The sequence below is a fragment of the Apteryx rowi genome, unplaced genomic scaffold (genome assembly GCF_003343035.1).
Source record: "Apteryx rowi isolate R43461 unplaced genomic scaffold, aptRow1 scaffold_648, whole genome shotgun sequence".
In the NCBI taxonomy this organism is placed as follows: domain Eukaryota; kingdom Metazoa; phylum Chordata; class Aves; order Apterygiformes; family Apterygidae; genus Apteryx; species Apteryx rowi.
Window position 1 is genome coordinate 226,337 of NW_020450925.1, and position 17,709 is coordinate 244,045.

The following is a 17,709-nucleotide window of genomic DNA, read 5'->3' on the forward strand; positions in this document are numbered from 1 at the left end:
AAGAGTTCACCTGGAACAGGCAGGTTTCTGCTGCCCTGGGAAACCTGCTGCCTTTCTGGCCAGCCTAGCCTGGGTATCCAGGTCAGAGCCTGTCCACAAAGCATCTATAGATCATTTTATGTTGGGAACCAGGACTATGGTCTCTGCCAGAGAGGCAGGAGGATGAAAGTCCTGAGTGCTCTATCTGCAGCCAAGGCCCTAGTTGAAAGCCTTGGGAGATATAGGCCTAGCTGGAAGATCTTGATCTAAGATTTTGGAGAATTCCAGCTCCTCTGCAGAGCAGCCAGGAGCCTGGATGTCCCACACTGGGCCTCCAGGCTGTGTGGCTCCAGGGCAGGCTTTGCAGGTGGCATGCTCCTGAGTGGCCAGGTACTGCAGCTGCAGGTCATCCCGCCATGTGAGTTGCCTCCAGCTGGCTATCTCCAATGACCAAACTCCAGGTCCAGCATTGCTAGTTTTTCCCTCGGGTCACCTTTCCACTTAGCAGTCAGGCTGATGACCTTTGCTATCAATTTAATTCAATGCATGCCAGAGAGCCCACAACAATATTCTATAATATGAGATTTCACTTCTACAAAAATCTTATTCAATGAGGACTGAAAATTATATTGTAAAAATATAATTATTTTTATATAATATAAATTACTCTGTTTAATTTAGGTGATTGCAACCTATCTTATTTGTTTGTTATTTGAGGTGAAGGGAGAAATTGTTTACTTCAGAATTTATAAAAAGAAAAAAAATAGCACTTCTGTGTGACTGAGAATTAATATGACAGGTTTCACCCTCAAACTAACTCTTCATATTGCATGTCACCATATCATGGCAGAGTCTATCGTAGTGATGTACTCAGTGCAATGGAAATCCTTCAAGGCAGTTGTTTTGCTAAATCCATTGCCATAAAAAGTTTCCCTCATRGCATTTCTTTTCATGTAAAACATGAAAACAGTATTGCAAAATAAATCCTACATCTCAAATTGATAATTCAAAGAGCTCTGTCATGCTTCTGTCATAATAATGAATGATGTTTTCTTGTAACTGTAGGTATCACAGAGTTTTCCTATCAGAGAACATAACTTAATATCCACCTAATAGTATAACAGGGTAAATGACAAGGTAAAAGTTGCATTTTGGAAAGCCTATGGAATATGGTGGAAGAAACTTGGTCTATACTTTTTTTTCCTCTAACATCTTACCAGATTCCTTTATTTTCCAATAGCATCATAGTCCTAAAATCCACAAATTATTCTTTTGAGCTACATCTTGCATTTCATATATGATTTAAAATTTCTTTAAAAAAGAATGTTATTTATAGAAAAATGTTTTATATCAATGCAAAACAAAATTGATGCAGATTTTATTTAACAGTGAAGAATGTTATCCAATGTGGAAGAGTGTTTATACAAACACTGGACCCAATTCAAGGTCCTCTGTGGCTGGGGAAGACTACATTAATGTTTGAACTTCTGAGTCAGGTTGCTCAATTCTAAATCAAAATTCAGTTTCCACATTAATGAACGCATGCAGTTTTAGCAGAGGAATACCATCCTGACAATTTGAAAAGCAGTCTGGAAAGCAGTGCATCAGCCCTTCAGATGTTTTGATTTTAGAATGTCCTTATACATTTTCTCGAAACTACCAGCGAAATGGTTACATGCAGCTAATAACTGAGTTTATCTAACCGTAAATGCATTTATGCATAGCAAAATAAATAGTAGTTGCATTTTCAAGGTGAGGATGGAGAATCAGTTTTAATTTATACCTGCATCAAGTAAACATATTAACCATATTCACATGTGCCTGCATACATATCCCTATATCCACCTTTCTTCAGGCTGTTTAACRCAGATTTCCTATGACATTATTCATAAGTTTCCTCCCATTGTGATTTTTAATGATAAGATTTTGAGGGCAAACCAGATATAATGGCTGAATTGCCATTTTAAAAAAAGAGAGAGTTTTTAAGACAGATCAGCTATTCAGCAGATGTATATGAAATAGATGTGAATGCAGCATTACCATTTAGGCATAATAATTAACCTTGCCATTTGGCCAATCTTGTTTCTAAAAGTCTCTGAAATTTTCATCAGTAACTGAAAAAGGAAAAAAGTCTTTAAAGGAGTGTGCATTCCTGAAGTACTGCCTGCAGTGTTCAGCGGGTATCTCTGCCAGCAGTGAATGCACGTACCATAATTATATTGGGTAGCAACAAAGCAGGTGGATTATACGCTTGCTGTCATTTCAAGTATCCTCTCTGTATCTGTGGAAAAACATTTGATACAAAATTTCCTATCTTTAAATCCTGCTTTTTTTTTTCCTGACTCCCCTTAAAACACAGATCCAATAATATTATAAATTATGTAAGAAGTTGGAAAATATCTTTAAACCCCTGGGCTTCACATTGGATTTTTTTCTTCACACAGCAGTTCAATGTGGTGACTATATAAAGAACTTAAAGATATTTTTGTCATCATTGTTGACCTTGTAAAATATTTTTACAAGTGAAGCCAGGCAGATTATTTAAGCATATCTAGTCAAAGTGTATATAGAACTTCTTGTTTTCTTGAAAACTTGTTCCTCACTTGCCTTTCTCACTAACCTGGTAGTTTTCCATCGTGAGCATCACCCTGGGCCTGTGATCCAGTAAGCTATACCCCAGCATGGTCTTCTCAGTATTATATTAAACCATGGGAACAGTGAAATGAAAGTTCTTTATGAATTTAACTCTTTAAAATATCCATTCTTGTGTTTGCTATGTAAGTTACTATTTTTATTTTTAAATGTTCTGGAGGTTTTTCAAATTATTATACCATGCATCCTTGCAAGTACAGTTTTTTTCTGGGAATCATATACCATAGTAAAGATATGCTGGATTTAATTTTCTGTTGTTTTAAGCACCATATTATCAGTTTTGTGAAATGGGATACAATTTCTGCCATTTCTGAATGTGATACAATTTTCACTTACTTACGTATTTCCATATTTCTTAATTTAAAAAGGGCTACTTTCTTTATTGCATTTGTCTAGATATTCTAAATGGGACAGTTTGAACATATCTTCTGCTTCTAGCACCATGCCTAATTGTTGCTGATGTACTATAAACATATTAACTATGAAATAGAGGAAAAGCCCTTAACATGACAATAAACAGTGATCCGTAGTTATTAATGAGAACACTGCAGAATGAACCATCACGTTTCTCCGTTAAAAACGCTAATCCTGCCCAATTCTTTGGTTTCAAGCCACTGAAGCAGTTAAGCATGTGCTTAACTTTTACCATATGCAGCTTCATCCCTGTGTTTTATCCRGTGCACACGCATAATTGCTATTCTTGTCTCTATCCCAGTACTTCCAGCTACACTATTTAGGTTTAAAAAACAACTTACAAAAGACCTCAAGTCACTGCTTGGTGGAACGGACTAAGCAAATATTCTATTACTTGTTATGTGTAAGCTACATTTGAACAAAAATAAGTAAGAGAAGTCCCTGAAGTGTGTCTGGTGCATGCAACCTAAAATTCCTTGCTGATTTATCCCGTCAGGCCAGGTGATTAAAAACAAGCTAGTTTTGTAAGCTAGCTATAAAAGAGACTTGTTTCCTCCCAGAAGAGGAAAGGGAGTCAGAACACTTTCCTAATGGTTCTCAGAGTAGGCAAGCCTTCTAAGACAATGTAGTCACCATTAAAAACTTTACAGACACCCTAAATATGTGTAAAACCAACAGTAACCCAGTAAAGTTAATTAGGCAAAACTAAAGATTTTATTAATGACCACCTCATGAGTCATTTTAATGCCTCTGAATGTTCTTTGGGCCACCTGAGAATGGTAATAGTTCTGGGTTTTGAGGACTGCAATACTTATATTTGAACTCCTAGAAAACAAACCAAAAGCAAGAGTTTTGCTTTTCTATTTGCATAAGCCTGTAGCTTTTATCTCCTCAGCTGTTATTGTCCCTACATTGAATGAAGTCCTGCCGTGTCATTCCATTTCTGATTTTCCATGACTTCTGTCCCATGTGCTTTCCAAAGTCAATGCATATCGTTTTCTAGGAACTACAATACCTTCCCAAAAAGGGAAGTTAACTTAGTTTACTTAGCAGCTAACACGGGATAGTCCACTCTCTTTCTTGATGAAATGCCAGGGTCCTAGAGCAAACTGGGGTTGCAATACGGGCAAACACACAAAAAATGACATTCAGTCAAGTGGAACTCACTGCAAGGATCTGCAGAATGTTCTGAGGCCTGGTTCCTAGACTGCCACCTGCCAGACAGGAATGGTCATTTTCCCGGGCTCAGCTTCTCAACTTGGACTCCCACACTTCCTCCTGCCTCCATCCATGATTTCACTGAAGCTAATGTGGATTTACCTTGGCATTCTCTAAGTAAGATCCAAATCATACACCTTCTCCACTGTTTTCTCATGAATACCAAAGCTGTAAAATAAATATTGTTGGCATGTGTTGGCAAAGTGCTTTCATACTGGGATTCCTCATTAAATTACATTCCATTTTAGTTATAATGAGTGTAATCCATTTGACACTGTTGACCCAAATTCCCCTGAGGAAAGTTGCAGTTCTGAATTGATATTTGCACCTCTGAGTCAACTGAGTAACATGCAAAATCACATCAGAGGTATAATCTGAAAAATGCACTGTGCCAGAGTTATTCGGGGGGTCGAGAGTAGGTTATACTGCAGAACATATTCCTGCTACACTTTACAGCTCTTGGTGTATTTTATTTTTACCACTTCCTTAACTTACGTGACACTGTAGTTATCTATATCCTGTCTCTGCAAACACCTTATGAGAACRCTGGCCATCAGGAAGCAGAAGCACCTTTCTGAAACTCATCCATGGGCATCTTTTCTGAAATCATATTTCTTCTTCCTGTCATGCTTCTTAATCGTTTGTCTTTTGCAATGAATTGCTATATCTCTCCCTGTTAGAATTCTTTCCTGTCATTTATCATGTCCTGAGTACCTTCTGCTTGAGAACAAGAATAAAATCCCAGCAAGCTTCAGGAAGCCTTTAACTCCCTTCCCTTCTCAGAATAAAGAAAATAAAGACCTCTGCTCAGAGASTGTCATCTTGTTTGGGAGGGTTTTGTTAGCTGGTTTGCTTACTTCAGAGTTTTGGGGTGCTTTGGGAACAGATGGGCTACTGGAAAGACAGAAGTATCAGTCTTGTGAATGCTATTCTCAGTCTAATAAGTAGAGTTTCTGGATAAGGCAGATTTTGAATTTTTTCTCAAGTTTGGTCATAATTATTTAATAGACTGCAGGGATCTTGGAATATTCTAGAGAGAAAACAGTTTTATTGACTCATTGCAATAGACTGACTGTACAGTACAATGCATGAGTTTATGATTTCATGTGACCTTTGATCAAACTACCTGGATCCTCACTCTCCCAATAAGAGCAGATGCAGAGGCCCTACAGAGAGGAAGTAATCTTAAAACCTGCATACATAGCTCCTTCTTTCTTGTATCGTTGGAGACATAGGATTAGCCCTGTGAAAGAGATCATGTAATTTTGTAGATACAAAATTGATGACTCACACAGCAATCTGTGAGAGGTAAAGATCAAGCCATGAATCTTGCTCATCTGTTTGTTGTCATTAGTTATCCCAAAGATCTTAAGAAGAAAGGATGTAAGAAAAACAATAATATATTTGAAGATTCAGGTCAGACAGTAGGACAAACTTTCTAACAGTTTGTTGTCTGGGAATGCTTAGAAATACCACAGAAGATCCTCAAGAACAGGCTAGATAAATATCTGTCAGTTTAGCTATACTGATCCTGCTTTGGTGTCGAGAAATGAAATAGGTGACTTTTTGATGTCCCTTTGGGCCCTATTTTCTATAATTCTGAATTCCCAGGCATGTTCTCGGGGCTATTCTCTATCTGTAGATTTGTGAAGACCACATAGGTACCAAAAAGATTACCAAATACAAGCATGACAAAACATATACATGACTTGATCCCTTCTTCCAAATGAATATCATGTTAAGACATAAATTTCAGTATCCCGTCAGTTTTCTTCTGGTTTGTTGACTCATGCAGAATGAGGGCAGAGGAGTGCTGCTGAACACCTGATTACTTCCTTGTCAATGGGAAACCTGTGTAGGCAAATACTAAAAGTGCTAGCTCAGCATTCTAAACCTACAGAAATAAAAATACCCAAGGCTAAATTAAGCTTTTACTTTATTGTTTTCTTCAATTGGCAAATGCAAATATATTTCTCCATAATTTATGTCTTGACAGATGATAATGAATGTGAAAATGCTACTCAACCTTGTGGAGAGAATGCCAATTGCACAAACACTGTGGGAAGTTATTTCTGCATGTGTGCGCCTGGTTTCAAATCCAGCAATGGTCAACAAAGTTTTGTACCTAATGACGGAACCTCCTGTGTGGGTAAGTTATTAATGTCTGCCAGCTAGCTTTAAATTGTCATTCTTTTCTTATTGCTTCTGTTATTTATAGCAATCTAGTAAGCTACCTTCAGATTTGTGAAGTTTGGAGTCTGGATATGAAATTCCTGTAATTCAGACTGGTACAGATTTAATATTCCAGTTCAGGCCTACATTTCTCACTCAAAACACTGCAGCTGCTATTGATTTTAATAATGCTTCTATCTTCATGCCACGTGCAATAGTATTAATCCACATCACAATTTTAGACAATGAACATAGAGTTAAGTTAAAACAGTAACCCTCAATCCACTCATTTATGCCACTGTTTCCCTGAACTATGAGCAAAATTATTCTCAAAACAAAGAGGAATGACAAAGTGCATTAGGTGGTTCCGGACCAGCAAAATCCACACGTTTGACCTACTATGCTCCAAATATCTTTTGATTGGGGGCTTTGGCTTGGATATTTTTGGTAATTCTCTAAGTTAGATCAAAAGCAATGAGCAAGATCAGCAGTTATCCTACCTTCTGTGCCATCCGTCAGGTTCTGTTTCCATTGCAGCTGGATGGATCATGTTCAAGATTACAGGGGAGGAAAAGTTCTTGGGAAAAATGTTATTTCTGAACAACTTTGCAAGCCTTTAGGATTTCCTTTGAATGGAAGAACTGTAACTATTTCTCTTTTCTCAAACCCTTGGTAATTTTCTCTGTATGTTGCAATAGTCCTCAGGGAATGGGAAAATGAGAAATAAATCTATTGCCTTTTATACCTTTGTGCTGACTGTGTCTCATTCTAGATATGTTTCCTGTGAGCTTGTGAGTGCTGACAAGCTCTCTTCTTCTTACTGCTCTTAATATCAGCAGAATGGATGCATATTAAGCCAGAAAGTGATCTAATCAACATTTCTTGCCCATTGCTCACATCCATCTAAAAGAGCTCTGCTTTACTCAGCCACTATGAATCGTTCTTAAATTAGCTGGGATTGAGACTGTTAGCACACTGAGCTGTAAATATTCTCGTGGTTCTCATCCAAGCTTTGATTTTTACCAGTTACGACATTTTCTCAGCTTCAGAAGTTTTGTCTTCAAAGTTATTTCTCTGACTGTTCCTTGAGTCACTTTAGCTTTTTACCATTAACTTGCCAATTTCCTATGTTTCCCTCTTTCCTCTATTGGACAGATTCGTTCATTTTTATCCTGTACTGGGGGTCAGTTTATCACTTCTCTTTTTTTTTTGCCAGTCTGTATGGGAGGACCTGAGAGCTTCCAAAACTCACACTGAAATAAAAAATTACCTGTGGGCACCTCTTCTCATTAAACATGGGTTTACATGTTCTCATCTCATTAAACCTCATTAAACATTACTTTACCAAGCAGTAAGTCCTAAAGACAACGTTTTGATCCACAACTAATTTTCCACTTTATCTGCCAGATAACAATAATAGAATATTTTGTACTCAGTGGATCTGGTGCTGCAGGTAGATGATATGACTTGTACCTAGGTATCTGGCAGTAGTATATTCAGGTTGTGCTATACACAGCTGAAGCAAACATCAAAGTTGCCATGATAATCATAGTGGAAGGTACCCGGTACAAATCAGAGGACAGAGTTACCAAGCATCCATCCCACACAAGTTTATAGGTCCCAGTTTTTTTCCTAATTCTACATAGTCTTAAGTTTTCTTTATGATATATATATATATATATATCTGTGTGTGTATATATATATATAAAGTATATGTGTATATATATACACATAATAAAGTGTATATATATAAAATAAATGCTGAAAAATACAGTGGTTGAAATGTGGAGAGTGCCATTATGCAACCTATTTGTTTATAGACAAATGCCATCAAACCTACGTGGACTTCCAAGTGGTGCAAGTGTGGTGTATCGTTGTGTGTGTGAGTTCATTTCAAACTCTGTGGGTATGCATGTGTGTGTTTCTCTCCTTTTTGGATGTTATATTAATCTTCCAAATACGAAGTGAGTATAAGTCATAAATCCCTGGATCACAAAACAGCTTGAGATAGTAGCTCTGGGAAATGTCAGTTCCCTCTTACTCCAACCAAGATGTTAACTCTTGAGTTGAGAGTCAGCATTATTTCATCATATTATCAGATGGAATTGGGGAAGAGATGGTAATGAAACATGCAGATAGAGGTAGAACAGGAGAGTAGAAGAGGAGAGAGCAAAAAGAGAGAGAAAGGAAATGGAGAAGAAAAAAAAAGAAATGCAGAGGTATGATAGTTCTAAAGAAGATGACATTTTTCTACTGTTCTGAATGTGATATACTAAAATCTATTTACTGTGTAAAAGCCACGTTTTATCCTTAGACTTCACATTTTATTGAATGTTCTGCTGCAGATAAAAAGGTGAAATACAAACCTACTTTTTTTGCCCCAGTCAACAGAGTTAAATATGAAAATGGCCATCTCTAAAATGAAAGTGACGTCCATGCCACTCTGCCCTTTCCAGAAACAAGCTATTAGTGGTCTTCAGGTTTTTCCCAGATTCTTCTGAGAGTACTGGGAAGACACCCATTCTCCATCACATCCTTTTCTGTGATGGGAGAGTGTTGTAGCAGTTGGGATATAACATTATGCCACACTGCTAGATTTTTTACCTGTGCCATTCTTAGGCTTTTTTATTTCTACTTTGTGTACGCTGCTGCCTTCCACAGTATGGAGACACTGGGAGGGAACATCTAGTCCTTTGCAAYTGGACTTTTCAAGCACTTGCAAGCTACTAATAAGCAGACAGTATAATGTAGATATCAAGCTGTCTTGACTGACTGATGAAGAATCAAAGTGATGTAGGTAAAATCCAGTAATTGGCAAGACTGAACATAATAACTGTTCTCAGTACTTCTATATTAATTGGAATTTCCTTGCCCGCTGCAGTAAATGAGGAATGACAAAGCACAGAAATAAAATAAAAGGTTATAAATCTATTTTCACACTAGCCTAAGTGGTGTCAGTGATATTATTTTCTGATCAGAGCTATTATAAAAGCTTCAAAGTCCAACTCCAGGATTTGTTTTGAATGTTTTACTAAGAGGCCGGTTTCTGGCAGAGCTATGGCAAATGCTCTTCTGTTTAAAAAGCTGCTATCCTTCAACCTTTGCTCAGGAATCTTCTCTGTGAAAACTGCTCATGCAAGCTTTGGCAGCCCAGTCCTGCTCCCACCATAAATGAAGGAGGATGGTTTAAGTTACCAGCCCCAAAGTTCCAGTCAAATTGGATTGCTGAAAGCACTGACAAGCTGTTGTCCGTGTGTGGTCCAACAATTGCATATTCATTTAAAAAGGAATAACTGCAAAAAAATAAAGAAACAAAAAACTACAGCTACGGCACAAATTATTTCAAAGCAGAAACTTAAAAGGAGCATTCTTGTAACTGCCACAAATTGTTGACTGTCCTTGAAAGTCTCATTGATTTAAAAGGGGTGTGAAGCTGATTAGTACCTTGCAAGATCAGGCATATTGTTTTTTAATTTTGTCATCCTGGAGACTTTTTCTCTAGGAAACAGTAAATTAGATAGGCGTGATATGGACTCATTCCATATGGACAACTCAACTGCAGAAAGTCTATTTGCATATACTCAACAGGGTGTCTCTATCAGACTTTAAATAGCCATCCTGTTGCCAGAGATGTGACGTGCTGCTTGAGTTTCTGCTGTTGTTTTGGATAATCCTACTTCTCATTAAAATCTCCTTTACACTTAATATGTGACATAATTACAAAAAAGAAGGGTAATTTGTATGAATGCCCAATAATGACAAATAAATGATTTACCAAACTAGGTTCATGAAAAGCAAATTATCATAATAATTTTGAAATACTTGCAAGAGTAAATCACATGGCAACTTGATACTTAGCAATGATGATCTGGAATGTATTCAAATATTTATATATTTATAAGTCATTGTAAGTTTTAGTAAAGCTTGTTGTCATTTACATAGTTTTAATACTATGCTATATACTGAATATCTTGTTGAGATGTATATGTCCTTCTCAGTGTAGCTGACAAGGCCAAAGAAATCTCTGGCATAAGGCTGATGTGTGTTCTTGTTATGCAAACTGGTATTGTCATGTTTTTCACCCTTGGCACTTCAATTCAATCAAGGTTTGACTGTGTTACATTGAGTCATACAACAGGGCACTGAGAGGCACCTACTTGTTTCAAAAAGAGCTTTACAGTTTACTGGTGTGAGAGGTTATTTAAATGSCAAGAGTAGGAACTTTGGCCTTATGTCTTTAAATGACAGCATTTAATTATGAATTAGCCTGCGTGTAGCACTATATCCCTTTTTTTCCCCCCTCTTTTTCCCACTTTTGTCAGATTCCTTGAAGTATAGTATGACTATGACTACTGAGGTCACAGAAACTGTACAAATATGGATAATGCAAACCTCAGTTCATTAAAGAAGAACATCTACTGTTCTGGGCATTAAATAGGGAGCAAACTAACATCTTGAGTTGCTTTTCAACTGGAGCTTCTGAACCACCCATTTAAAATGCAGCTTTTCAGGTGTAAATTGGACCCACTGCTCAGTGAGGCAGAGAGGCATGTGGAAGATAGGGGTGAAACCTCACCCATCTCCTTGACCCCTAAGAGGCCTTTAGCATTGCAAGCAGAAGAAAGGAACCTGGAGAATGAAGTGTAGAACAAAAAAAAAAGGGTGTGGATGCAGAAGTTGTTGGGTGCTCCACTAAAAGTTCAAATGCAGTTTACTGTTGCCCCAATTTAAAAAAAAAAAAAAAAAAAAAAAAAAAGGAAAAGAAAGCATTCATTTGATTATGTAAGGAGGCTGTCTTGCCATTAATAAAGAATGTTCTACTTAATTTATCAAAAAGTTCTGTGAAAAAGGCAGAGGGGCCCTCAGGCATCCTTCAGATATCTTTCTATATTCCCAAGATATATCCACAGACATGCAGTATATATTTCTGTACCTCCACGCTTTTCCACATTTCTCATATGTTATTGCTCACTTTTGTCTTATCCCATTTCCAAAACCACCAACAATCTTGTGTCAAAATAAGGGTACAAAAATGATTCTGCATGCTAAAGGTGCATTTCCAACCCCCTATATCTGTTTTTTGTTTGTTTGTTCTTAAATCCCTTCTGGCTGCACAAAGCCCTCCTGTCAGTCCAGCTCGCTGTTCTTCTCCAATAATCAGTGCATCAGGCCTGCTTTTGCCCCTGTTTCTTTCCCAAATTCATTGTCATCCCACTTCATCCTGTTCATTTAAATCTACTCATATATCATTTCTTCATTCTTCAGTTCTTTTCCTTAGATATACCTATCCCAAACCTGTCCACCTATTTTTCCCTCCTTTCCAGCACAGCATTTCACAGCCCATTACTCTGTTCTTCAGAATTCTTTGGTATTTTTCCCAGTTTACTTTCTCCAGTAAATCTATTGAGTTATTTGATCTCTATCTTCAGCCAAACAAATTATGCAAACTGCTCCCCACTCCAGCCAGGGAGTTAGTGCCCTACCCACCTAAACTGATCAATTCATGAATTCCTTTACTGGAATTCATCATTTTTTCTCGTAGAGTGTGCCCCACCCAGCTACTGAACCTATCTACCTAACAGAAAATTATTTAGAAGGACAAAAGCTATTTTAGGCAAATGTAATTTAACTGTGGATTAAAAAAAAAAGACATGCCAAGCACTTTAAAGGGCACAGAGCTTAAATCTTAGATTAACCAGATGGATAGAATGATCTTTTGAAGCATCTTTTTAAATCTGTGACTTAAAAGCAAAGGCTGCAGTTTCTTTCTCTTTTCTAACTGAATAGTAAGGTTGAGAAAATCTATTTAGTCTAATCTCTGGAAAATGGATTTCAGATGATTTTCATCATGCCAAGTGTTTTGTTATGATAGAATTAATATTTCAACTCATGCTTTTAAAACATGAACAATGCAATATTACATAGTAATAAAAGTGGTGGTATAAAAATATTATCAATTATGATTTATCCTGCTAATCCCTAAGTAACATAATTGGCAGATGTTTTGCCATTAAGTTCGTCTTTTTAGTTTTTGCCTTTTTTTTCTTCCAAGAAATTTTATTGTGAAATTGCTTGCAGTGTGCAGGGCTATTATCAACAAAGCAGCAAGGTGTTAGTCTGTAAATACTTAATAAAAAATTCAATTTCTCATGATATTTGCAGATGTAGATGAGTGCAGCAAAGAAGGAACTGTTGCCTGTGGAGATCATGCAAAATGTGAAAATGTGGATGGAGGGTATAACTGCGCCTGTAAGGAAGGTTATCAACCATCCACAGGAAAATTGCAGTTTAAGCCAAATGATGGCACTTCCTGCCAAGGTACATGATATTATAAAGGTTTATGTGTTATTATAGAGCTACATCTTCTGAGAAACCCACCAGTGTCTCTTTATCTTCAGTTAGATTAATCAGCAAGACATGAAAAGAGGCAAGGCAGTCACATCTACATTTCCTCAGAATAATGCTTTTATAAATGTATTTTTGCTAAACAGTGTGATGAAATCCATTCTGAAAAATGTATACCTCCTCCTAGCTGTTCAGATGTGTATGCCACTCTGTAAATTCGAACCTTCTCTTAACTGCCCTGGTAGAAGTCCCAAGAAAAGGGGCCAAACTCCACCAAAGACATAATAAAAATACTCTAGTCCAGTTCAGTGGTGTTTCAGTATTGTACAAACAGTAACTGCTGTCAAGATAAGGTCTTTGTAGTTGAAGTTTGAGATTGGAGTGCTGCATTTTATGTGCATAAATTCAGAATGATGGTGGTTTGGGGAATTACTTAAAGAAGAGCTCTTACAATGAGCATATATTGAATATTGAATTAAACTTAAAATAATCATTTTGTTTTTAATTTCTACAGAAAATCCAAAGGCCAAGTGTGAGTTATACAAAGACTGTATAACTGAACATATTAATAGAACTTTAGCTGGAGTAAGTAGCATTGGTTTATAGATTAATTTGCAAATCCTTTAATTGTTTCTGTTTGAAACTGTTATTTCAATTATAATAGTTCTTAAGGAGCTTTTAACAAATGCTTCAAGCATACAATTGAACTTAAGCATGTTTACAAAAGTCTTTTTAATAATTCCAAATTATGTGAAATCAGTTATGTGTTCAAATCATGGTAATAACTTGCTGGGAATGTGTGTGTTGTATTTCTAGCAAAGTATGTCATGATGCATGAAAAATTCAGAAGTGTGGTAATCACTCAACTGTTTCTGTAATTTCTGAAGTTATACATTGCTGCACTTACTGATGTGCAATTATTTGCTTGTTCAGAGTGAAAGCCAGAAAGCTTACAAAAGTAATGTAAACAAATGACAAAATAGAAAGTGGAGCAATAGTATCCTGGCATGCTAGGATATTTACTCCTCAAAGCATAGTATATAAAGTGGCACAGACTTACAGACCCAAAGACTCAGGACTCAAGACTTTTTCACCAGAAGCAGAGATTTCCTGAAGCAAATTAAATAAATTAATGAATTCACTATTCATTAGTCCACAACTATAGTGATGTCTAATTTAGAAGGATAAATGAAACATAAGCATGAATAAATTAAAACCAATTGTATATGTTTGCATTTTATATTAAGCAGCTTGCCTAAGTTACCAGATTCAGAAAGATCTTAATTTAAAAGCTTTTGTTTACCCAGCGTAAGATATACATTGTATTAACATGCTTTCTATGTTAAGGTACAATATAATGCATTATTTTAACTTGCTTACCATGTTTGCATCCAAAGATGTGGTGAATACCAAAACAGGATCTTTTTTTTTTTAATATGTAGTTGAACTAAACTTAAATTAAAGTAATAAATCAAAATACCTCAACTTTATGTAAATAATAGTGTGTCAGATTTTAGCCCATTTATTAGCCGGGGTTGTAGTTCTATTCAGATGCAATCAAAGATTGCTACAGCTACAATAGCTGTTCAGCAGCAGAAACCACATATCTTAGCAAATCAACATCCGAAAAAATCGGGGGAGTTGGATGGATAAAATCTCATTAGATTTCAGCATTATGAAGTATAAATTCTTTTCTAATTCAGCCATGACATTGAAACCTGCAATCTAGGCTGAACACTTCATCTGCATCTCACCTTCTCTGGCCTATTACTCGTTAAACTTTAAGCAGTAAGGGTGAAATACGCAGTAGGGTTGCACTAATCTACATGCTTTATAAGCTGCATTTGCCAAAAAATCCAAACAAAATAAATAAATACTGCCCATCTGCTCCCACCACTTCAACTAAAATTTAACAGAAAAGAGTCAATTGAGTTGATGTATTATTGATATTTAATTATTTTTGCAAAATATGTTGCAGAACATTTACTAGTCCCTACTACAGCATTATGATAAATAAAACTGAGCTGCAGAAGTTAAAAAAAAAAAAGTAGATGATAGCACATGACTTCTTTTTTTTACCATAGTTGTTTGCTAGGGTCTTATCAGTCATGCCTCTTCTATTTGAGTAACACCATTACTTTACATGTAGACCTGTTCAGTTAAACAGTGCTTCTTTTTATGCATAAGCATCTCAAAAGGTATTATGTTATTGTTAATTCACAGAAATCATTCATTTGCATTGGGTTTCCTCTTCTACTTATAGAAATTGTTTGTGGCTTTACTTGTGATTTCTTGTATTTTTCAGATTAGTTATTTAAAAACACCCTTGGAGATGCTGCAAGAAATTAATAAAAATACTTTAGGACCACTTTTACCTGTAGATGTGATTTCATATGTAGAAGCATTATCTTATTCTTCACTGAATACAATGCATTACTCAGTTCCTGACAATGAAGCACTTCGTAATACAACTATTAATGTGAGTGGATCAAGCCTTAAAATTGTGGGGTTTTTCTTCTTCTACAAATAGTGTACGACTCTAATGCTTAAAAATATTATTTTATTTACAGGTTTTGGTTAACACTGTGAACAATCTTTTACAAAAAGACAAAATTACAGTCTGGGAAGCTCTTCCTGTAGATAACCAAAGAACGAGTCTGACTAAACTGATGCATACTGTAGAACAAGCAACGCTTCTCATGTCACAGAACATCAAAAAGACAACACAGCTAGATGCTAATGCAAGTGACATAGGTAAGATAAAGAAAATTAATCTAAGGAATACTTTAGATGTGAATTACACTGAAGAGTTTTTCAGCACAATTATAAAGAGTAGAAATGGTGTTATATAAAACACACAGGTGATAATTTGTATGTTTCATAACTAACACCTGACTTTCAGTGTAGGTATCATAGTTGTCAAATATTGAACATTTGAGCCCAGAGAAAACTAACGAGAGGCTGTGGGAAGTTGTCCTTTCAGATTCTCTTTCAATCTCTCATTATAGCCACACTGACATAGTGAATCCTCTTATATGCATAAAAATATCCTATGAATCTTATATGCATTAAAACAGCAACAGAATGAAAATCGGATTTGCGCTATAAACCTTTTTTGGCTTTTTTTGGTTCAGTGAAAGTATTGTAAATGAACTCTGAATAAGTTTGAACCTTGTGAGTCTGATCTGGTATGGGCTTATTTTCAGAGAAATTTCTGGTGTTCAGAGAAGTTTCAGGGGAAGACAACTGGGTATCTCCACTGTACCATTTTGCTTCCTACCATCTCCCAGCATACTGGTGTCTTCACACCAACTCCTACCAGTTTTCCTATGACAGTAATAGGTTTACCATTCCTTCAGTGGGAGCAGTGTAAGACTAGTAACAACCATTTTTGAAAATCCTACTCTAATAAAGCCTTGCTGATTTCTTTGGCGATCGCCACTCATTCATTTTTGTTCTTCCAAATGTACCCAAACTCCACCTGAACTGATTTCTAATTTTAAATTCAGTCCAGTCCTTCACTAGCTCTGCTATTCCTATCAATTTGCCATTTTATAAGACCAGCTTATGAGAAAGATTCCTCCTTTGGTCCTGAGGAAGATCAAGCCATCTGTTCTTTCCTTGGCTTTCTGAAATTAAATTAGCAAAACTGATGGAAAAATAGGGATTTGTTCCGTGTTGGAAATTCTCTAGAAGCGGATTTATTTTAGTTCAAAGTACTTCCGGCAGATCCGGAACGGTGGGAGGAGCTCATCAAAAAGCCCCTCTTCTTCCCTGTTCTTCTCTGAAGACATAGACTGTTGTGGACATGGCGCTGAGGCCTTAAAGGTGAAGAAGAAAGAGAAGTCTAGTGCTGCCATCAGTGGCAGTAGAGACACCAGTCAGAAGGAGGGTGGCTCAAAAAAATTAAAAAAAGAAAAAGAAAGAAATCCAATAATGAGAATGGGAAGGAATTTCTGTTTCAAAGGTTGACCCTTTTTGGGTGAGTTTTGCTGCAAAATTTGAACATCTAAGAATTCTTTTCCAAACTGGCCCCAAGCACTATTTTTTTTTTTTGCTATTATTGCTCAGCATGAAAATACTCTCCACAAGGTAAATATGTGTCCCACACATCTATTTTGTCACAGGACCTATGGAATTACCTCTCTCTCACTGCTTTTTATGGTGCAAGTTCTCAAACTACAAGCTTTTCAAAACTCCATCTACCAAAACTATTTCTTATGGCCTGACATACGTTTTCTGACAGCTGGTCTATTGAATAGCTCATATTATTTTTGTGTGCTGTGCTATAAGCAATGCAGATGGTCTAGCTTAGTGATACTCCTCCATCAGTCGAGTTTTAGATTTGTTTGTTGCTGTTTTGTTTTTAAAAAAAGGCCTGATTGACTTTTTTTTTCCCATCGTGGGTGATTGAAACTCAGCACTATAATGAACCAAGTAAAGAGCTCAATGTCCTCTAACGTATTTTTTGTCCTGAGGGGTGATGCTTGCTTGTTTGGTTTTTGACAATACAAATCATTATTTCATGGTGCAATGTGCATTTGGTAGCATGGATAGATAACTATAAAATATACACTTTTCAAAAACTGGCTTTTATCAAATGCTACTATTCAGTAGAGAATTTTATCCTTTGCTTTTTATAATTGTGATTTGTGGTCCCTTTCAGAAATGCATTTTTAATAAAGCAATAGCTCTTCCCAAAGTAACCTACATTATTCTTTCCAGTGCCTAATTTAATGCAAGGTAAATAAAAGACTATATTTTTCATGGAAAGAGTAAAAAGTATGAGAGCAAAATGTATGCATGAAAATAACAAAATCTAGAGGTTTAAGCAAACATGCTATATTAATAGCATTTTTCTTGAAATATTTGGCACAATGATATATTCTTAAAATTTACAGTAATTATGCAATCCAATAGCACATTTAT

At 36.3% G+C, this 17,709-nt stretch overlaps 1 protein-coding gene across 1 annotated transcript in view; it reads left to right on the top strand.

The window, feature by feature from the left end:
- The window catches only part of ADGRL4 (adhesion G protein-coupled receptor L4), a 74,971-nt gene that overhangs the window by 33,399 nt on the left and 23,863 nt on the right, over positions 1-17,709 (top strand). The window contains 5 exon segments of the mRNA XM_026084600.1: positions 6,260-6,412; positions 12,598-12,753; positions 13,295-13,365; positions 15,086-15,259; positions 15,351-15,534. Coding sequence (XP_025940385.1) covers positions 6,260-6,412; positions 12,598-12,753; positions 13,295-13,365; positions 15,086-15,259; positions 15,351-15,534 — 738 coding nt within the window.